The sequence below is a fragment of the Leptinotarsa decemlineata genome, unplaced genomic scaffold (assembly GCF_025532065.1).
Source record: "Leptinotarsa decemlineata unplaced genomic scaffold, Ldec_3_MD MMD2_tig00003335_RagTag_RagTag, whole genome shotgun sequence".
NCBI lineage: Eukaryota > Metazoa > Arthropoda > Insecta > Coleoptera > Chrysomelidae > Leptinotarsa > Leptinotarsa decemlineata.
In genome coordinates this window covers 4,101,422-4,124,478 of record NW_027412587.1, presented here as the reverse complement: position 1 = coordinate 4,124,478, position 23,057 = coordinate 4,101,422, and the positions used below count along the sequence as shown (strand labels likewise).

Genomic DNA, 23,057 nt, shown 5'->3' with positions numbered 1-23,057 from the left:
ATCCCATCCGCCCATTTGAGGAACTCTTCAATTATAAGTTTTTTACCCAAAAAATTTTAAAACGATCGTGGATTAGACAAATATGGACTTACATTTTTTTTTACTACTTCCAAGTCGCTCGAAATCACTACAACATTACGGCATATTAACTCTGCAAGTTAGTATATGATTTTTGTTACATGTTTTTTATCTTCTTTTGGGTCGTCCATAATTTGCTTATCTCCTGTGATAGAGTGCCACAAAGTCACACGGTGAGCTGTCTCTGTCCTTTTGTTGCACTAGATACTTACAATCCCTATTTTTAGGTATCTTCGACATGGATAGTGTCCACTGAATACACTACACCATTGATCTGAACCGATCCCCGCTCTGTTGAAACAGTTCTTTAATTATTTTCTCGTACGGTCCCCTTTATGAAGATTTTCTCCCATGAGTTCTCAGGTGAATTTACCCATTTCTTGATCTGCTCCCTTACCAAAGATTCTGATACCCCCTCATTTGGTTCAGGATCCATATGTATAGGTGACGATCCGTGTCTAGCACACACATCAGCATTTTCCACGTTTGTATTTGCTGAGTACACCCAGTCAATCTGTCCAGCAGTTCTGTCAGTTCTCCACGTCATTCCCTGATCAGTCTATAGGTCACTTTTTGTTTTTCAAAGCTCCTAGTATTATCTTAGTCAGCTGTCTCCTCCCTACGAACGACAACCTTCAAAAGTCGAAACTTGTGCGAGCTAAGGCTTGCCGTGGTCACACTTTTTACCGTCCGATTCATATCATTACTTAGCAATCTGTTAGAATTTGTCTTCCACTACTTGGGAGCCTCTAACTTATCCATTTCTTGCCAGTCTGCAGAACACATTTGCATGGTCTTATTGCGTTTTCCGTATCTTTTTCATTTGATCCATGGACACTTTTAAAGGAAAACACCTGTATTCAAACTAGATAGATGAAAACTGATGACTGTGTCAAATTTCATGACAAACTTAATGGTGGAAACTGCATATCGATATCTATCATCGTTTCTGAGTTACAGCATGTTTTTCTAAAAGTTACTGTAGCTTTTCTCCAGGCAAAAATTTCTTCTTTCAATGAAAACATTGCCAGATCACTTTTTTACGTAGAATTAAATGGCTATCAATAGTTATTGATAGAAAACTATTTTTCAATGGAACACCCTGTATGTTCTTACTCATTTCAATAGAGCTTAAAATTACCTTTCCAAAAATGTAGCATACTTGATGTTTTGCTAGAGTCATCTTTGAAATACAGAGCTTTTAGTTTTTTTTTCGTGTAGACTTTGAAACACACACTTTGATCAAGTAGGCTTTGGACAATGCGGCCATACAACAGAATGCAAATCTTTACTGGTAGCTGTCAAATTTTGATTCAAACAGTAAAGCGCTCCTCAATTAGTGGTTTTTGTTCAATTTTCAAAGACATTCGCAATAAAGTATGAACATTATGAAAAATGTTTTATACAGACTGGGGAAAATGCAGCAGCAAGCAATTTGTATCATGAGAGGTATCCAGAGAGAAGACAACCTTTCAGAGATCTTTTAAACATCTTAATTGATGGTTGTCAATTTGAAAAAAAAACGAAATTATATGAATCAAATAGGGATAAGGAGTTGGAAGAAATAGTCGTTTTAGGAGCTGTTGAAAATAATCCCAAAACGTAAACGCGAAATTTCAAAATATCAACAGGCCTACCAAGAACTAACGTTAGGAGGACTCTGAAAAAACACAAAGTCAAGCCATACAGGACCAGAAGAGTTCATCAACTCAGACCAAGAGATTTTGAAATGCCGCCGCATGGCTTTTTGCCAGCGGTTCCTGGAAAGTTGTAACCAAGTGCGTGATTTTTCATTAAATTGTATTTGGACATGAATGATATAGCCTTTTGTTGCTCTAGCTCGTAAACCTTTCAACTGGGCGTCTTCCCTCTGTCTAGCGCCACCACTGTCAAGGGACCTCCGGACCCAGGTTGAACCTGGCCAAGTATCCCGAAAAATTACCTTACCCCGTGAACAGTTGGACTGCCTTTCTCGACAGGTTCAATGATTCATACCCGACTGCTCTGCAGAATCTATAGAGCAGTCGTCCAGTCATACCGTTTTCTCATTATCTCGGCCATGATACTTTCCTTTATCCTCTTCCATTCCTCTCTCTCACTACTCATACGCCTGACTTCCCATGAAACATTGTCTTTATTCATCCCTTTATTTATCCTCAAAGTGCGCTTTCTTATTTCCAGGATTCCCATCATGATGTCTCTTCCACCAGACGACTTCGGTCTGTGCTCCCCTTATATTCCGTTCCTCAATCATTCGCTGGGTCATTGCTACCCTTTCATTCTTCCCTCGTACTGTCTTCATCAGGTCCACCGCTATCGCGGAGTCACTAACTATTCTGACATTCTCATTCATGCTTCAGATTCCGATCGCTCGTTCTATAGCGACCAATTCCGCTTCATTCACACTGCTCTGTTCGGGAATCCTTTCATTCCCTGGGACCCATTCACCATCGTTCCTTTCGCATGCCCAGCATATGTCCGTTCTTCCGTCGCTCTCACTCACACCGGCGTCCACATACACTTCAGTCATTCCATCATCCGGCCTCTCTTCCTAAAGCAACAACCCTTGCATCCTGTCCACCCCTTCCACTCTGTCATCAATCCTCCTTTCACCATTCATTTTCCATTCATGGTATCTAGCCCTGACTTCAATATGAAGTGGGGCTATACCTAAGTGCAGCCGTCGGCGCCGTCTTGTATGCCCCGCATGAGGCGATCAGAAAGGGTATCTGTGCTGCACTCAGCTGTCTCCTGACTCTACTGTCGTGGACTCTACTACCCCACACTTGCACCCCGTACATATCCGCAGACTTAGCTACCCTTTCATATATGACTCTATCGCAGTCTCTCCTAAGTCCAATATTCCGCCCGGTCCACCTTCTCGTTTTTCCTGCTAATATTCTTAGTTTTCTCCTAACCTCCTTATGGTGGTCTATGAACAGTAATCAAGAGTCCACCACAATTCCCAGGTATCTCATATTCGTTTTCGTCTCAATCTCTCTCCCATTCATCCTTATGACCGGGGGACTTTCACTCCTACTGATCTGTACGTACATACATTTTGTATTTCTTTCATTGTATATCAACCACATCTCCTTCTCCCATGCTCTGCATTCACTCCAGACCAGATCCCACCTATCCTCGATCTCCCTGACGGAGTCACCCTCGATGATGACCAGCTGGTCATCCGCGTAGGCCTGCACTTGTACTCCGTACGTACCTATGCCTTGTCTAGCTTTCATATATTTCATTCGTTCAAACCATGCTTCCATGACAATCAACCATAGGGTCGGTCCCAGACTCGAACCCCGTGGGTAACCTCTGTTTACCGTTTCAGAGACCGTCCCACAGATGACTGTTCTCTCCCCTATGAAGCTAGCTTCATACACGTCTTCCCCAAATTTTCCGGCATTCCCATAGGCATTATACACCTCTCAATCGCCGGCGTCCACGTGGTTAAAGGCGTTGGACAGGTCCAACCCCACAACCCCTTCCTCTCTTGTTTTCTTTCAATCTCTTCACCATTTTCTCCACAGCCACTACTGTATCCATTCTCCCTCTAAAACCAAACTGGTTAGGAGAGAATTTCAACTCCCTTTCACACCATACTTGAATCCTACCATTGAGAAGCCTGTCCAACATCCGCCCCATGCCTGTCAGTAAACTGACTGGCCTGAGGTTTCCGTCCTTCTTTGGTATCCATACGACCTTGGTTCGCTTCTATACTGCAGGGAAAAACCTTTTTTCCAGACAGGCGTTAAACAGTTCTATCATACACTCTCCCTTCCATTCGATCGCCCTCCAAATCACTTCGTTGGGGAACCCATCTATGACAGTCGCCTTTCCATCGATGAGCTGCTCAGCAGCTCACCAATAGTAAAAGCCGGCTGATCCTCACAGATGAAACTTATGTGAGCAGTACCGCTACAATTCTTATACTTGGCACAACAAAATCCTCATTCTATCGTTGAGCAGATATGTCAAGGAAGATATGGATTTGGGGGCAGGTGTTTCAAGGGGTAGAATTTATCGGCCCGTTTATTTTTATGGCACTCATGTCTCAGAGGTATTAAGAAATTTTAAGGCAAAATATTGAACCCCTTGTTGATAAATTGCTACTAATGGAGCTGAGAAGAATATTTTACCAGCAAGAAGGGGCTTTGCCTCACAACACTGCAATTTTCATCAATTTTTTTGGCCTCAAATTCTGGTAATAACTGAATAGCTAACCAATTCCCCAACCTGCATTATTGAGCAGTTCTTTAGTTCTCTTCTTGGAGGATCCTTATATAAATGGTTTCCCGTGTGTGTTCTCGGTCAATTTTTTCCAGTAGGTACTCTTTATATTTCTCATACAACCACTACGCAATCTGGTTCCGTACCAAAAATTTTCGTACCCCCACAGCTGGTTCGTTAATCAGCTTTTTCATTGCCTGTGGAACCATAGTGTACTGGCACCCAGCATAGGGTTCGTATGAATAGTAATGCACTCGTTTTGATGAGCTTACAAATTATTATTTCTTGCGCATTGTAAGATTAAATTTCAGTACTTCCTCATGGGGTCTCTGTATTATAAATTTCTAATGTTAAAGTATATTCTCGCTCCCGTCCCATGTTTGGTTTTCGACCTGTCGGTCAAAGTGTTTTTTTCAAGCATTATCTTAGGTTTGTGTATTGAACCGTGAAGTTTGTATCGAATATGTTCTTCCGTGACTAGTGGTTCCTGAACATGTTCAGTGTCCATTTCTCCACTATCATCCAAACTATCAATTTTTCCAAATCCCTTATAGCTCGATGAATTTCCAATCTGAATGGTCCCACTCTTATATCCTCCTTTTTGTTTCAAGATGTGAAAGGAGTAGTTTCGAAAGTGTTTGAAAAATCTGTAACTTGTGTGGTTCGCAAAGCTACCGTTGTTCCAAAACAATCATGTGTCTACCTAGTTTGTTAGGTACACTATGTCAAAGATACTTATGTTATCATAGGTTGAACACCATTGTGCATAAGTTCTACATCAGGACTCGTTTTAACCATCATATATTCACATAGAGAGTCGTTTCTGTTTTTTAACAAAAACTCTGAAAGAATCCCTGGTACATCTCCAAGGCAAAATATTGAATTTGAATATGAGAATAAGCTATATAAAAGTAGACATTCAACAATCCGATTTATTTAGAATTAGTTTGTGGCGTTAACACAAAGCACTGAATTCATCTTGAATTGTATTTATTTTTTTATATCCCTTCTCCGTTTTTTTTTCTGACACAGTTATTGCTGTGTCATCAACACATATGGTTATAAGACACCCAGGAAAGAATTCAGACTAGTCATTCACGAAGTTGAGAAACAGTGGTTCCAGGTCATAACCTTGAGGTACTCCTGGAGTTACGTCTTTGGGACTTGATAGTATTCCCTTGCAGCAAATTATTTGATTAAGGTCTTTCGTGTATGATTTCTGTCCGACATTCCCGAATTTCAGGACAGAAAGCATACAAAATGAAGGTTGTCCTAATCAATCTACATGTTTCAGGCATTTGATGGTAAAGATCCGACCGTTTTTTCAGAAAGTGAAAACCATGTTTCTCAATTTTGTTTTTAAAAAAAATCATCCAGACTTGATCTTCACCTATGAGCACTGACTGATATAAAAACGGCCGTACTCCTTCAATAATACAAGAAGTGATTGTTCAAGTTCACATTATGAGAACATATTAACTCATCGCAATAGGTGCGCGCATAATAATCTCCATAATTCAATTGTTTTATTTGGCGAAAAGATATTTTTATTTCGTGGTTAAGCCTACTCGTTATGAGTCACGTTTCTCATGTAACGAACCCGAGTAATACAAACCGATTCGTGATTTGAATGGTTTCTTGCCATTTCTCAGGATCGGTTCATGGTTAATAATCCACAGAAATTCTATACGTTTTGGTAATGAATTTTATACCTTAGTTTTTCTTCACATAAGTATTTTAAACTTGATAACTTTTTTAATATGGATGGGAGTCTCCTCCAAGAAAAGCATCAATTTGGAAATACCGAATATAAACTTATAAAATGAAAACGAAATAACGATACAAATATATTTATTCAGGCAAAAAAGATGTTAACTGCTACCATCATTGAGATCTTTGAACATCTTGAACGTTCAAAACTATCAATTGATCGCCGATACAGTTCACATCACCAAAAATAAATCAGAGATCTATTTCACCTCTGGGTGGCTTTTCTGGAAGCTTCCTGCCTAAGACTTATCGCCATAATTTTGCCGGTTATAGTCCAGCTTCATTTTGGATAGGTCTTCATTTTGTGACTCCTCTCAATAAGAGATTCACGTGCAATTCTTGTACCAACACAATTATTGTCCAAGTTATAGCTTTGCAGGTACCGGTGTGGTTGTTTTTCGCAGAGTTTCCTAGATTTCTTCTTTCATTACTAAAACCAATCAGCTGAAATAATATCCGAAATAATTTTGGTCGGTAAGAATTCTGATTTCACAACATCTATCGCTTCAAAGCAATGAGTCCAGAATATCAATAAATTTTTCAATAATCACTTTCATTTTGGTCCTTAGTGAAGATGGTGAGTTACACCTATTGAAATGCAGTAAAAATCCATACTAATATATTTATGAAATATATATTTATTATTAGATTCTCATATTTCGTCATCGTATATACTTCTTTTCCATACCAAAGACGATTGGATAAAAACAACTATTAGTCACGAAGGAAGAAGCCAAAATATGTAAAGGGTTTTCCGATAGGGACTTCCTGGTCGACTGTCTGTTAGACAAAAACCACGTGAATCCACTGATAAAACAGAATATTTTAGATCTACTTACTATTTGTTTAGGTATCTCAAAATTATTTCCAGTTTGAAGAGAAATTATATTCCTGCACTGAAGGACTAATAATGGGGAACCTTTTGAATCCCTTGCTAGCTGAAATTTTCATGGAAAACGTAGAGAATTAAATTCATAATAATCAGTTAACTAACGGTTTCTTGTGCTGGTATAGATACGTAGATGAAATCTTAATTTGTTTTACTGGTACAGATAGGCAATTAGGCAAGTTCATTGACTATGTCAATTTCATCCACCCTTCAATAAAATTCTCCACTGAGAGGGAGGTAAATAATTCAATAATTTATATTGGCTTACTTGCTCATTACGAAAAATATCAGTAAGCATGAATTTGCAATTTTCCACAAACCATCTCACACGGACATTATCTTACATAATTCCTCCACACACCCTTACCAGCGTAAAGTTGCTGCATTCAATAGTATGTTTCACAGACTATTGAATATTCCACTGTCTGAGAGTAATTTCCAGAGAAACCTGAGTTTGATTAATCAAATCGCTGTTAACAACGATTATAAGGTAGATATTATAGACTCCATTCTTTCCAAAAACAACAAAAGAAAGCCATGGACCTGGTCTACCCAAATTCAAGATGCGATAACGTCAGTTATATAGGGCACTGTCATATTTGGGTGAACCAACCAATAGTATAACCCGTTTTTTGAATAAATAAATAATAAATAATAGTCTAAATAAATGTATTAAAAACAATAAAGACAAAACTTCGGTGTCGGATAGATCACAAGCTGACTTGTGGCTCTTGCCCAAAACTGTATATTGACCAAACAGGGAAAACATTTTTCACAATGAATTAAAGAGCATAGAAGTAGTTTTATAAATAGAAAGACCAATTCCACATTTGCAAATCACCTTTTAGCAGAAGGAAATGAGTTCAATCATGAATACGATGTGTTACATTTAGAAGGGAAGAGTTTGAAACTCAATATTTTAGAATGTTTAGAAATCAATAGATTCAGGAGTTCAGGTAATTTACTGAAAGATCAATTAGAATTGAATAACTCCCCGTTACTTAATTTTTTCCTACTGTGTAAACTGGGACATAAGCTTTACGAATTCAGGTAAAAATCAGGTACTTGAAATATAGGTACTTCAAAAATAAGGTATAATAAACATTGAATATGTAGAATTGGTTAGTAAAGACACGACTGAAGAAGCCCTAGTATGGCGAAACACGTGTTGTGTTTTTTTTAAATCGTTCAGTGAAAAAGTCACAATGAAGTGTTTTTTGAATACAGAACTTCCGAACTTTGACAATTGATAACGGCTATCATGTTGAAGATACATCTACCAAATCAGTTGTCATTTATTCAGTCTCTTTTGCCAAATCACCATGGACGGATATAGTATTCAACAACACGTGCAAATAATAACATTGTTTTACCAAAATGGGTGTTTTGTTCGGGCAACGTACCGCACGCTTTGCCCATTTTACGGTCGCCATAATTGTCCTTCCGAGAGGACTATTCTCAATGTGGTGGATAAATTTAAGTCCACTGGGACGATACCAATCCACATGAGATTCAAGAGCGTCCAAAGCATCCCTAAAAAGTTACTGTTTGGTGTGAATTTTGAGCTGGCGGCGTCATTGATCCATATTTCTTTGATAACGACATTGGCCAGGCCATCACTTTCATTAACGAGCACTATAGGTCGATGATTCTACCTGAATTGGATGATCTGGACAACAACGATATGTGGTTTCAACAGGATGGCGCTGCGTGCAACACAGCTCATGCCGCATTGTATATTGTGTACGAGCGATTTGAGGGCATTGTCATCTCACGTGGAGGTGATGTGAACTGGCCACCGAGATAGTGCGATTTGACCCCATTAGATTTTTTCTTGTGGGGTAAGTCGCAGATGTATGCGAATAAGCCACAAACCGCAGCGATCCGCAAAGCCAACATAACCCATGCCATCTCTCCACCCAGAGAAGTCGTGGCCGACATTTGAACACTTAGTTTTATTTAAATTTAAAGATAGGAAGCGCCTAATGAAACATCATATACGAGAAGCATATTTCAAAACTTTTTGACATAAAGCTATTTGAGTTTCTAAGTATATTCATTTTGTTGGTAAATTCTTGAAAAATATGCATTTTTTCGTCGTGGGAGACCTGAACTATGGCCACCTAGATATACAGACTTGAGCCCTCTGGATTATTTCTTCACGGGATATCTTAAATTACTTGAGATCTGATTTAATTATTTTTCGTCATCACCTATGCTGTTAACTAGCAGTTGGAATACGTCATCCATCTACTATTGAAACAGTTTTTCATTTAAAAGTTTGTTCAAATGGCCACCAAAATCAAAACTATTTTTTAACTTTAACGATGCGTAATCCCAATTTTCACGCCAGTAACTCTGATTCGACTTAGCGAAAACAGTCTCGTACATTGATTTTTACCATAAATATTGATCAAGTAACCCTCTGCGACGCCACTGGAATTGAAATTAAAGATATAATTTCATGAAAAGAAGCCCCTTGTTACTCATAATATTTAGTTTAATCAACATCGGCGAAAAAAATTGTAAAAGAACAATATTTTTAGAAAAACTTTGACACCCTGTATAGGAACCCTGGTTGAAAACTATATATTTCAAAGCAAATTATCAGTACAATGATTGAGTTTGACGTTTGAGAACACATTTTGAAGTAGGAAATTCTCAAGGCTTACTTTCGATTGAAAATAATTAGCCTCGATGGTAGTAATTTATGGATCATTTCGCCTATTACCCAACAAGAAACGGTCACATAAAATTGAAGCTTTTTGTAATAGTCGGAAAAAATTACTATACAGGGTGTTTCCTAACTACGGTACGAAACTACAGAGGATGATTCGTTAGATTGATTTAAGAAAAAAGTTCTTATGAATATATGTCCGGAGTTTCTTCGTTTCTGAAATACAGGCCGTTGAAGTTAGAAAAAACGGTATTTATAAAACATCATAAATATCCTCACACCGATTCGATTGAATTTGCAACAATTACTTATTTGAAGTAATAAGGCGCTTATTTAGCCCTAACTAGGTCCAGTGGAATCTCAGTGGGCACCACAGTCAACAATATCGGGAAAAAAAGTACACCACTGACTTGTTGTAGTTTTTTTTTAGATTAATCAACTGAAAGTATTATTTTTTCGTCGCTTGTGTTTTCTTTATATCCAGCTTCGTTTTCGAGAAAAAAAATTAAGCCACTTTGTATATCATGAACACCTGCTTTTGAGACCAGATAGCTGACAGTGATAGTGTTGTCATATTAGTGAAAGTCAGAGTTGTCAATTAGCACTAATTCTATCATGAATAATTTTACTAACGCTGAAATGCACTTTATTTATGGATTAGCAAATGGAAATGCGAAAGAATCACGGATAATTTACCAGGAGAAATATCTCAACGCAGTAATTCCATGTTGTGAACGCTAAATAAAAAAACAGGTGGTGGAAGACTAGAAACTGTAACAACGCAACGCCTGAACTACAAGAAGAGGCTATACTTGATGCGATAGAAGAAAATCATTCAAATAGTACCAGGGAGATTGCCCTGCAGCTGGAAGTCATCCCAAAAACCATATGGACAGTTCTAAATATATATATATATATATATATATATATATATATATATATATATATATATATATATATATATATATATATATATATATATATATATAATTGATAGTGTAACGACCGTATGTATGTATAGAATAGTAGTTTATTATTTTACTAAACCCACTAATTCAGGCAGATATATAAATTATTTATCCTGCCATCCACAAAAAATGAAAATTAATTTAGTTCTAGGTTTAAAAAATCGAATAGAAAAAATTTCTCATCCTACATTGGTAGAAAAAAATTTAAAACAATTATTCAATATTTTATTAACTAATTCTTATCCTCCAAAATTTTTAAATAAATTGTTATACAATACTCCATCTAATATCATCAACATCAGAGAGAACAATAAAGCTGAAAATCCAAATTTCAAATACTTTTCCATTCCTTATGTCCCTGAATTGTCCAGCAAAATCATAAACGTATTTAAACAAGAACAGAATATAAAAATTTCACAAAAGAAAGTTAAACCCTTAACTAAACTACATTCAAAATTGAAAGATGAAGATCCGTTATTTGAAAAGTCACATGTAGTTTACGAAATTCCCTGCAACAATTGTGATAAGATATATATAGGTCAAACAAAAAACAATTTAAAAACCCGCATAGCTCTTCATAAAAGTAATTGTAAAAATTTAAAACGAAATTCTTGTGCACTCACACAACATGTTCTAGATAATGATCATTCAGCCAATTATACTAACACCAAAATTCTCCATTTCGAACCAGATTCAAATAAAAGGCAATTTCTGGAAATGGCTGAGATCAAAATTAAAGAAAACAATATCAACAAAAAGACAGACATCGACAACCTCAGCAAAATTTATTCATTTTTACTAACAAAAAATATAAATCTGAATACATCCTGTAATAGTAACACAGTATAAATCCCCATAATGAACGATAATAAAAATTTGAAAAAGTATTTCACATTATTCAATGTCAAAAAGTTGTCATTTTGATGTTGAAGACTTCTTTCAAAATTGAAATTTTCAAATTGAATATTCTCAAATAGCACAGGTATTCTGTTTTATCCGTTATTATGTTTTATATATATATATATATATATATTTATCATGTCCTTTTTATATTACAGCCCTCGATAAAGCTAATAAACATTAGCGAAAGCTCGGGCAGCTAAAAAGAGTAAATATTTATTCTAATCAGACCGAATCCCCGAAAAACTACTATTCTATATATATATATATATATATATATATATATATATATATATATATATATATATATATATATATATATATATATATGGAATTGGCCGCGGTGGTAGTGCGCCCGACTCACGATCGGAAGACCGTGGGTTCGATACCCGCCTCGACCAGAATTTATCTGGTTGAAGCTGGAATGATTCTGCAACCGTGTTAGGAATCACACGTTAAAAGGTAAGACCTCGTTAGTCCTTAGCTCGCATAAGTTTCTCGACTTCTGAGAGTTGTCGTTCGTATGGGGGCGACAACTGATTAACGGAAAAACAGATTTTAAACAGATTTAAACAGATAAAGGGGGTCCAAGCAGGTGGTTGATTCATATGATGTACGGACGAAGCAAATTTTTCACGAGATGATATTATGAACTTTCACAATATCCATTTTTAGGCCGACGAAAATCCCCACGTTGTTAGAGAAACTCATAGAAGCAACAATTTTCGCTGAACGTAGGAATAATTGCTGATTGTTCCATTTTGCTACCCTCTAGAATAGCAGGTGAATCCTTCACGGACTTTTTGTGAGACCATTTACCCACTTTACCTATTTCGTTAGAAGAAGTGCCGGTACTTGTAAGAGGCAACATGTGGTTTATGCACGACGGGGCTCCAGCTCATTTCAGTGTTCTTACTCGTCAGCTTCTCGACATCACCTACCCTAATCGCTGAATTGGACGTGCAGGACCTCAAAGTTGGCCAGCTCGCAGTCCTGATATGAGTCCTCTAGATTTCTATTCATGGGTCATCTGAAGGCTTTTGTTCATAAAATTCCTGTACTAAATGTGAATGACTTGAGGAATCGAAAAATTGACAATTGCAATGTCATAAAAATACTCCAGGTATTTTTGAACTGTCAGACAGTCAATGTCAAATTGATTGCAGTTGTGTATTTCCTCAGAAGGTGTACATGTTGCTCATTTACTTCAAGGTGAAAATTGTTTATTTTGTGTTGTCCATGGATAGTTTTTAGAAGTGATTTTTTTTCTCGAAAACAAAGCTCCATATGAAGAAAACGCTAGCGACAAAAAAGTTGTATTTTTAGTTGCTTGATCTAAAAAGATTAAAAAAAATTACAAAAGAAGTCAGTGGCGTTCTTTTTTGTCCCAAAATTGTTGGTTGTGGTGCCCACTGAGAAGCCACTGGACCAACCAAACCGGTGTAAGGATATTTATGATATTTTATAAATACCGCTTTTCTTTAAACTTCAACGCCCTCTATATCAGAAACGAAGCAACTCCGGACATATATTTATGAAAATGTTTTTCTCAAAACGACCAAACGAATCACCTTATGTAGTTTCGTAACGTAATAAATATCGGCTCTTTGGATTCTGTTCACATTAGGTTAACGGTAGGTATAGTCAAAGTAATCTTTATTGTGAATACTTAAAGCTATCGGCATCTCAAAGGCTAAAAAAATCAATACAGAGAAATAATGCCGCTACGAACTAGTCTACGTGGACTGAAGAATTGACAGTTCGTATTGGATAATTTTTACTAACCGAGTTTTATGATTGGCTGAAGAGTCATAAAATTAAATTGAAGTCATGTTATAGTGACGAATAGAATGTGGGGATGAGTATTTCCGTTGTGTCGTCAATGTTCAGTTCAGGAACTGATCGCGATTTGAGTGTTGAAATTCAATATTGGTGCAGTTATAATTACTTAAAATTTTTGTTATATGTTTACAATGTGGCGTCCTTGGAAAAGTACTAATAGTAATAACGAGTGTGATTACAACGCAGATTTTTTCCTGTGTAGTGATTCCAATAACGATGCATTCGAATATTGAAACACAGAGAGTATGTCTCAATGTGTATAAGAATCTACATCTCAAGTTTGGTTTCGAAGTAAATAGTCAAAAACAAACTTCATGAACGCAAGACGCGATGTGATACGGGATTACCAAAACCTTTAGATGTTCATCTAATAAAAACATTGAAAAAAAAATAATATGCGACTGTTACAAAAGCAATGAGATTCCTACAACTGAAATCATAAGGAAGAAATTGAATACTTCCGGCCATAACGTGAACTGCTGTGACAAAACTCTTCAGAAATGGATAAAGAAACTAGGATTTAGATTTGAAATAATAAACAAACGTCAAACAGTTATGGAAAGCAGAAAAAGAGTGGAATTGCGTAACAAAAACTTAGAACAAATAACTAAATATGGAATAGAACAACGGCAAATAAAAGATGGGTTCCGAATTCTTCGAAATTATGTGGAAAACAACTTGAGGACTGCAATGTTGACTATCATAAGAACATGGAAGCTAATATTTTTGAGGAATGGTGTGATCCCAAATTTGGATGCGAATAGAGTAATAGTTGTTGACAACGCTTCCTATCGTTCGCGACAGCTCATCAAAGTACTGAATAAAAATTCGAGGAAAAATGAAATACAAAGTTTTTTAATGGATAGCAATTTGTATTTTAAAGATAATTATACCAAAAACCAACTACTTGAAGTTTTATAGACCAAAACATTTGAAAAAGTGTATGCCCTTGAGAGTATTGCTGAAAAGTATAGAGAACATACTGAGACTTCCCGCCCTAATTTTGTGTTTTCAATCCCATCGAGTTGATTTGGGGAAATTGAAACAAAGCATCAGGCGTAAAAATAATTTTCCAAAATTTGATAAGAAGGTAATAGAGCTAGTTAAAGAAGAATTATCTAATATTATCGAAGAAGACTGGCAGAAAAGGATTGAAAAAGCAATTTTAGTTGATAAACACTATATGGAGATTGGACACTTCCATATTAATGATGGAAATAAATTCATTATTGATTTAAATGACAACAGTACAAGTGAAACAGAGAATATGGAAGAAGAATTATCAGAAGCTTTCGAAGAAATTTAGTGGAGTGTTATTGAAGCGATCGATTGTATATATATGTGAGTAAGTAGTATATATAATCATGAATGATTATTGAATAACAAAATTAGTTAGCTATCTTACTATATTATTAAAGGGAAACTGTTGGGAGGTCAGTTGCACTATATCGTTTACTTGAACTATACCCACAGTATCTTCATACAAAAAACCGTTTGTTACCAAAAAACTAAATGAAAAATTGTGCCTAACAACTGCATAGTGATTAAAATAAAGTTATTCATCCTCCTATATTATTCATTGATAGACATATTAAATAATAGCATTAACTGGTAATGTACAGTTCTCACGAACCATGCTTTTTATTTCATTTCACTTTCACTTGATTACATGCTTGAAGATCTTTATCAAGGAGCGGATTGTTTGTCAAGATCGTTCCTAATTTTATATGGCGGCACAATATTTAAAGAACTGAATATATCGAACTGGGTCAGAAAAAAATATGAACTTGGAGAAATCAACTTATTTTATTTCATAAGAACTATGATATTTTCATTATTTTGTTTTTTTAGAACGAAGATTTCAAAAATGTATGTAGAAAATAGATCTTCAGTAACAAAATCTCGTTTCGGTAAACGAAATTTCTAGGGCTGGAATTGAATGATTTTTACGAAATGTCACTGTGATGTAGGAAATATATCTCTTCAAGGTCTTCAAGGTCGTGAAGTTCCTTGCATCTAACGAAAAGATATCCAAAAATATTCTGATGAGGAGTTGGAAACTAGTGTCTTTTCCCAAAACTTCTGGAAATTCATCTAGAGCTTGAAGTTTTTTCTAGTTACTGAACATCTTGACAGATGGCATTGCGAAGTTCAGTTGTATTATTTTTTTGCTAATATAGTAGTATCGTCGGCGAACAACGCGAATTACTCTCTATATGCCAATAACTGCCAAGTCGTTTATATATAAGAGAAATTGGGGTGGCGCCAAGTACCGAGCTTTGGGGTACTCCGTTCGATTAAACCCTGATCTACTGCAGCTACTTATACTGCAGAAAACTTGCTTTGATTTCCACATTCCGCCAATTCTTGAATCCCTTCAGGATTATAAGCGTGACAGGATTGTCACGTCATTTCGGTTTCATTAGTTTGTGCCAGTTTGTGGACTTATATCGGATGCAAAAATTGATGGCGTATGCTCATTCCTTCGCCGACCCAACTGTACACATATCTTTTGCAGATGGCGTCGAAGTGAGTAGAAGAGGCGGAGTGGCATGTTGCAGCCGGAGGATCTCGGGGAAAATCACGTCGTCGTCACCGTCAAGGCGAAGGCCGAAGAATCGTCAGAGAGATGTAACAGCCTCGACGCCAGCACTTACAGACACGTGCTGGACTACGCCCCCGCGCCAGGATGGACCGTGCACGCTAACAAGGACGGCAGGCTCTTCTATTGCAAGTAAGTTTTTTTTAGTTCACAATTTACACGAGGCGTTCTCATTAACTCACTGATATTTGAGGTAATTTTTAGTTTCTCAGTAAAAAATGTCATACTCTTGGAGCAACAAATCATTGCACATGCGTTATCAATATCTGGCGCGATAAAACACGTACTTTTATACTTCTACAGGTGAAAAACGAAGACGAACAGTTGACGTTTATGATTAATCAGAGAGAGCTCTTGTTTGAAGGTGGTTGACAATGTTTCGTGGTGTATTTCATCAGTTCGGACTCCCATTGTCTGATATAATATAAATTGATTTGATAACCCTGAAAAAAATCAAAAAGATCTACCGAAAATAACAATTTTATTAAACAAAAAACTGAAATTACAAAGAAATAGCAAACAACAACCAAACAAATAATAAATTGAAATATTCATAAAAGCTGAAAAAATTTAACAAAATTAAAAATATTATTAACAAAAAATGAAAAAATGAAAATTAAAAGAGTTCAAACCAAGTTATGTCACAACGTTTCGATTATTAGTATCCACAATCGTCTTCGGGTGATAACTGGACTCATTCCTCCGAGATCTGACTATTTGTAGGTCATTCGAGTGCTTTCACCTATCCCCTCTTCCCTCTTTCCGCTTCATTGGTTTTGGCAGGAGATGACCGTTTGGCGGGAGTTGGTCGTTTTTCGCTTGATTAGAGGTTTCCATATGTTACGTATCTCTACGCTAGCTTGACTAAATGCGTTGTTGGACAACATATACGCGGCTTCTTTGAATTTTCTTCTAAATCAGTGTTCCTCTTTGTGGATGATTTCAGCTTGAGCCCACTTGATGTTGTGTTGATGAGTCCAAACATGCTCTGCTATTCCTGATTTGCATAGCAGCAACTGATGGCTTATCACTAAAGTTTGACAGTTTTACGTTGTTCATTATTTCTACAGTTTATAGTACACAAATAGTTTTTTTCACAAGCGGTTATTTCACATTGTACATTTTATTTGACAATTAAAAATATTTACCCCAAATTTGCGAATGGTTTACCAAAATAATTAAAAGGTCACATATCAGGGTTGGAATATGATGTATTTACAGAAAATTTATAATGTGCTGAAGAATTTTATAGAATAAACGTAAAATTCAACATCAAATCAGTGAATTATAATTTAAAAAAGTCTACATTAAAAGGTTGTGTTTTATTCAGAGCAGTAACCACATAACGTTGTTATAGTAATAATAATAGTGAAGTGTCTACCCGTCATGAAATCGGATCCCTTTTTGCATGGTTCGCAACCATGAGACAGCAGGAATTGGTGCATTTCTCTTTAGGACAGCTGCTCGAGCAGCTGATGAACTCGGTATAGTTTTCGACACTGAACAAAGTGATCACAACCCTGTCACTGAGTTGGAGCCCGTTCAGCAAAAGACCAATATAAAAGCCGCAGAGATCATTTCACTTCTTCAACAATTTCAATTTCAATTCTTTATTTATCCATTCGAACAAATACAGCTATAGGACAAGTCAAAAAACATATAGACATACAACAAAGTACAGTGAGTAAAATGATAAAATAAAATAAATTATGTACATGCATAACAAGGATTGCAGACAAAATACAATTAACATAGGATAGTGAAATAATACATGTTTACAGGTTGTTCTTTAAAAAATTAATTCATAATAATCTTCTAGGGAGTAGGGACACAAATCAATTAGTATCTTTTTCACTTCAATAAGAAATTTCCGGTTTGAAAAGGATCTATATCTTTGTGGAAGTCGATTATAGAGTCTTAAGCCAAGTACAGTAGGTGAATTTAAGCTAATATTTAAGCGTTTGAAGGGAACGCAATATTTGCCTTTCTGTCTAGTATTATAATTGTGTAGTTCATCTACACGCATATGGTCGTCACGAGCTTTGTGTATATTCTTCAAAAGTTCTAAAATGAAAATACCACTAACTGTTAAAATCCTCATGTTTTTGAAAAGGTCACGACAACTATGGTTAAATGCGCTTTTGAGCCAGAAAAACATTTTGTGCATATGCTGATCCACCCCAGACTGCAATACCATAGTTTATTCTTGATTGAACTTCTGCAAAATAGAATGAACGGAGATGATTCAAGTTCAATGTATATCTAGGATTTCTGATTTGGTAACATTTTGAGTTCAGTGTCTTAGAAAGCTGCAGACAGTGAGTTCGAAATGATAAGTCTTCGTCCAAAAAAATTCGAAGAAATTTAACACTTTCAGTACTATAAATGCATGTGTTATTAATGTTGATATTTAATGGCGGTACGTTTTTGTTTTGATGAGTATGAAAAGTTACACAATTTGTTTTGTTTGTATTAAAAAGAAGAGACATATCAGAAGACCAGACTGAAAAGTTGAGCATTGTAGTGTTAATTTTTGTTTTCAGAATTTCAGAGTTTTCTCCTGTAAAAAGTAGCGTTGAGTCATCTGCATACAATGTAGTGAATGCATCAGTTAAGATCAGAGGTAGCTCATTAACATATAAGACGAATAGTATTGGCCCCAGAGTGGAGCCTTGAGGTACCCCAATGTCATTTCTTTGAGGAGATGACCGAGATGTTTTACCACAATGAGAGATTTTTACAATTTGTTTCCGTCCTTTCAGATACGACCTAAACCAGTCATGAATTTTACCTCTTATACCAAATTTATATAACTTATCAAGCAGAGTTTCGTGTTGAACACAATCAAAAGCTCGACTTAAATCACAAAATATTCCTGTTGGATTTTCACCCTTCTCAGTAGCTATTAATACTTTCTCATAGAAGGAGATAATTGCTGTTGTAGAGTATTGGCTACGAAAACCATGATGATTATCCATAATAACTTTGTTCCTCTCTAAAAACGATACCAGTTGATTTAGAACCACATATTCAATTACTTTTGATATTACTGATGGAATACTGATTGGTCTATAATTAGATATGTCAGATGGATTACCTTTCTTTAAAATAGGAGACACTAATGAAGTTTTCAATTTTGTTGGGAATATCCCGTCCTCAAGAGACTTATTAATCACGTGAGTTAGAGGTTTAACTATGTATTCTGCAATTTTTTTAATATTACAGCTGAAATTTCAGCTGTAATATTGGCTTATCAAAACGCCCGACTTTCGCTTTCCTCAGGTCGAGTGGGCTGAAGTCGGAAACTGAGGGGTTCATCATGGCCTGCCAAGATGGTGTCTTCATTAGTCTACCCCAGTCGGGTGATGGATATAAAGGTTCCTAACACAAGGTACAGGGCCTGCCCGGTGCCTGAGACCCTTGCTGTCAGCATGTCCAGTTTCGGACTATATCCATCTACGAAACGCGGCCCTCGCGGCCCTAAGAGTGCTTTATTGCCACCTACGGCACTCTTACAATATTGAGGCGACACCGGTGTTGCCCTACGCACCGGGGGATATTAAATCCATTGTGGGAAACAAGGAGTGCCGAATTTATTGGAAGTATTCGTTCCCCACCCTCAGCAAGCAAATTTGCCTGATGTAGATCTTCTCGACTACCAGAGAGAGTAACGGTTCCATTTATCATTGCAACATAAAACACCAGCATACGTTTAATCTTTCAGTATATTTATTCTGATATTTCATAAAATATATACCAGATAATGAATTGCTTTCAATACTGTTAATCCGTACAATTTCTCGACCTTGGGAAGAAAATCCTCATCTTCAAGGGGAAAAAAGATCCACTTTTGATTCTTGTCAAGAGCAGTTTTGATGATCTTTTCCTGGGCAGGTGTTTCAGCTTTATTTTATGGTTGGGGTTTGTTCGGAGCACCAACCACGTGGCATTGTTATAGTAATAATAATAATGGAGTGTCTATAGGACAGGAGTTCGGACCATGAGAGAGCAGGAATTGGTGCATTTCTCTTTAAGGCAGCTGCCTGAGCGGCTGGTGAACTCCGTTCAGTTTTCGACACTGAACGAGGTGATCACAGCTCTGTCAGTGAGTTGGAACCCGTTCAGCAAAATACCAACAACATTTGTGGATTCGGAAACCAAAACAGAAAACACGAGTAAATATTATTGATTGTTATCTGAAGGTATAATATACCCACTGTATTGGGGATATTTGTAATATACCTCGGTTTTCACAATCTAATCTAATAAGGCCATCAATCATCTACGGTTTTTCCATCCTCAATTTTCCTTATTCTGCCTCCGGCAGCCTACAGCAGGAATCTGCCTCATTTTTCCTCCGGAAGCCTAAATAGAAATAATCCTGTAATATCAATATTGTTGGAGGGGTGACATTTATATCACTACAGGAGCAGGCTTTTTTTGGGAAACGGTGCTATGGTTTGGCTGAACCACGAAGAACCTATATCATATTACTCTTACTCTTACTCCATGACGAGTAAGATCTTTCCTCCTATATTCGTACCAGACATTAAACCCAGGAACCAAACTGAATCTGTCACAGTCAATAAAAGGTACAACTTGGACAATTCTCTGTTGAAAATTCTCTTACCCAGTATCCCTCTCCGATAAGCTCCGGCATTCGAATCCCACAGCTTCAAGAATGTAACACACTTTTTCACTAAGATCGAGGTCTGTTACAGAAGTTTTCAGCTCTCGTGAGATGGTTGTCAAGATGGTTGTTCTGATTATTTGATTCCTTGGTGGAATGACGCCCTCTCTGTTTTCGAATCTCAAAATCATGCTGGCTTTTCGTTCTGAGGCAGACATCTTAGGCTAATTGCACACACACCGATTTTGGGCAGCCGATTTTATACCGGTCGTTCAAATTCCATTAGTAAACCACATGTGGGAACGGGACCTGGAACACATGCCTACCGGTGATCGACGCCAATCACCGGTCGGCTTGTGTGCTAGGTCCCTTTCACCATGTGGTTCACTATTGGAATTTGGACGACCGTTATAAAATCGGTGTGTGTGCAATTAGCCTTAACCGGACAGATTCAGAAAACTGTCATTTTTCGTTCACTGCATTTGCTCAGGGCACATGATTGACGGACCCAATGACCACTTACCCACGTGGGTTGATAATGCTGGCGCACCCTCCTGAATGTATCAGGGCTTCGGGGATAGGGCCTGACCAGCGCACAATAAGGTTAGGTTAGGTCGATCGATTTTATTGGTAGAATCAAACGAAATTAACAATAGCGCCAGAGAAAATGACCTACCAAAAGGCAGAGTTAGCACCGGTTCGAAGCCGAAGAGAGGTGGGACAAGTGATTTCTTCCACTCAACCAACTGAACTGAATTAATACAAGGTCTGACAACAGTATACTTGAATTATGCCTAAAATATCGAAATAGCATTACAACTAATAAACGATTATAACCAACAAAAATTGACAGTGATAGCTCACCTGATAGAAGACATCTTTGTTTGAATTTGAAGAAAGTAATGGACATATTTTTCAAATCATTTGGGATTTTGTTATAGAGCCTAGTTATGTTATACGAGAAAGACGATCGAAACTGACTCATTGTCTTTGTATGCAGTGGTGGCGTCACTTGGTGTTGTTACTTTGTCCATTTATGTCCCATCTGTAAAAAGGATTCAATTACCTTGTTCTGAAGGTCTTAACTTGTGAATTACATGGTGCTAGAGTTTCAAGAAAAAATATATTTAAGTAAAAACTGGCTTTTAATTCCTCATCAGATCTGGTTTCTTGAGTTTTGTTTCGTTTGAAGTTTGATTTTTGCATAAAAAAATAGAATCGATTCATTTGTATTTTGCCATGATATAATTTTTGTAACTTTCAATAATAATTTCATCAAGATCTATTACATCAAGATCTATTACATCAAGATCTATTACATCAAGATCTATTACATCAAGATCTATTACATTTTTGCATGCTTGCACAGAATTACTGCACACAAAAAATTAATTTGTATCACATATTGTAAATATTCATGCTTTCTCATCTTCCATCAAAGATGACAATTCTTTGAGGAACTTAATGGATAATTGTTCCTGGTGACAGAAATCCAAGATTGCTTAGTTTTCTTCACTCCAGAAATGATTATTATGAAAGTTTTAGTACCATATGGATATCATATCGAGTCCAATATTGAACTCACAATGTGATTTATTCTCGATATTGTTAGCAAAAAATGCCGATGGTAACATATTGAGGTGGGAATTTATGATGTTTACTATAGAATGAAAAAGCCTAATGACGTATAGTTTTGCGTACAAGTTAAGTAGCCTTCTATTTTTATTATGTGAAAGAAATGCCCACATAGGGCATCCCATCATATGTCATCTGATTGGATTAAACGCAAAGATAGCGTTCTTATTCTTCATATAATCGATATCCTGATAGAGTGACAAACAGGTATGTAGAGAACTGAAAAATAAACCCATCAGTCTAAAGCTTTTAGTAGTACCTAGGTACTTATCAATATCAGCAAAGATCAATTTCTGTCTGCGTTCAGATACACTAATTCTTCTTCAATGTTTCAATAACTTTTCTGTTATTGAGAACTATTATTACTGTTTTGCCGAAATACTTGCAAATTACAGCAAGACATTTGCCAGATCGAGCAAAACCTTCACATACATTAGTATAAATCTTGCATTGCAAGAGCATAAACTAAGTTCATGATAATAATTTTCTGATGATACTACTTCATTGTTTATACAGGGTGAGTCCGATGCTTTCGTGTTAACAAATATTTTGATTTGTTCAATTTTTTTGCATAGATATTAATCAAAATTATATTCTAAAAATATTTCCTCACGTACTGGGTGATTCATGTGAGTATAGCAAACAAACTCTTTTTTTTATGAAATACCCCAATGATAAATTGTTTAAAGCTCTCGCGGATTTTCAGTGTTACTGTCTTCATTCGGGTTTGAAGGCCAATGCCCAATATATAAATGTATCATTCGATTTCGTATTTTTGAGCTTCATAAAGATTTTTTGTTTTTGAATTTTTATTGCAGCGTTGGCAAGTT

The 23,057-nt window shown here is 36.4% G+C and overlaps 1 protein-coding gene across 1 annotated transcript in view; it reads left to right on the top strand.

Moving 5' to 3' along the window:
• Positions 1-23,057, top strand: part of LOC111509216 (uncharacterized) — a 101,036-nt gene that overhangs the window by 1,021 nt on the left and 76,958 nt on the right. Inside the window, exon 2 of the mRNA XM_074177969.1 lies at positions 15,879-16,094. Coding sequence (XP_074034070.1) covers positions 15,913-16,094 — 182 coding nt within the window. The 5' untranslated portion in view covers positions 15,879-15,912. The remainder of the gene's footprint in view (positions 1-15,878; positions 16,095-23,057) is intronic.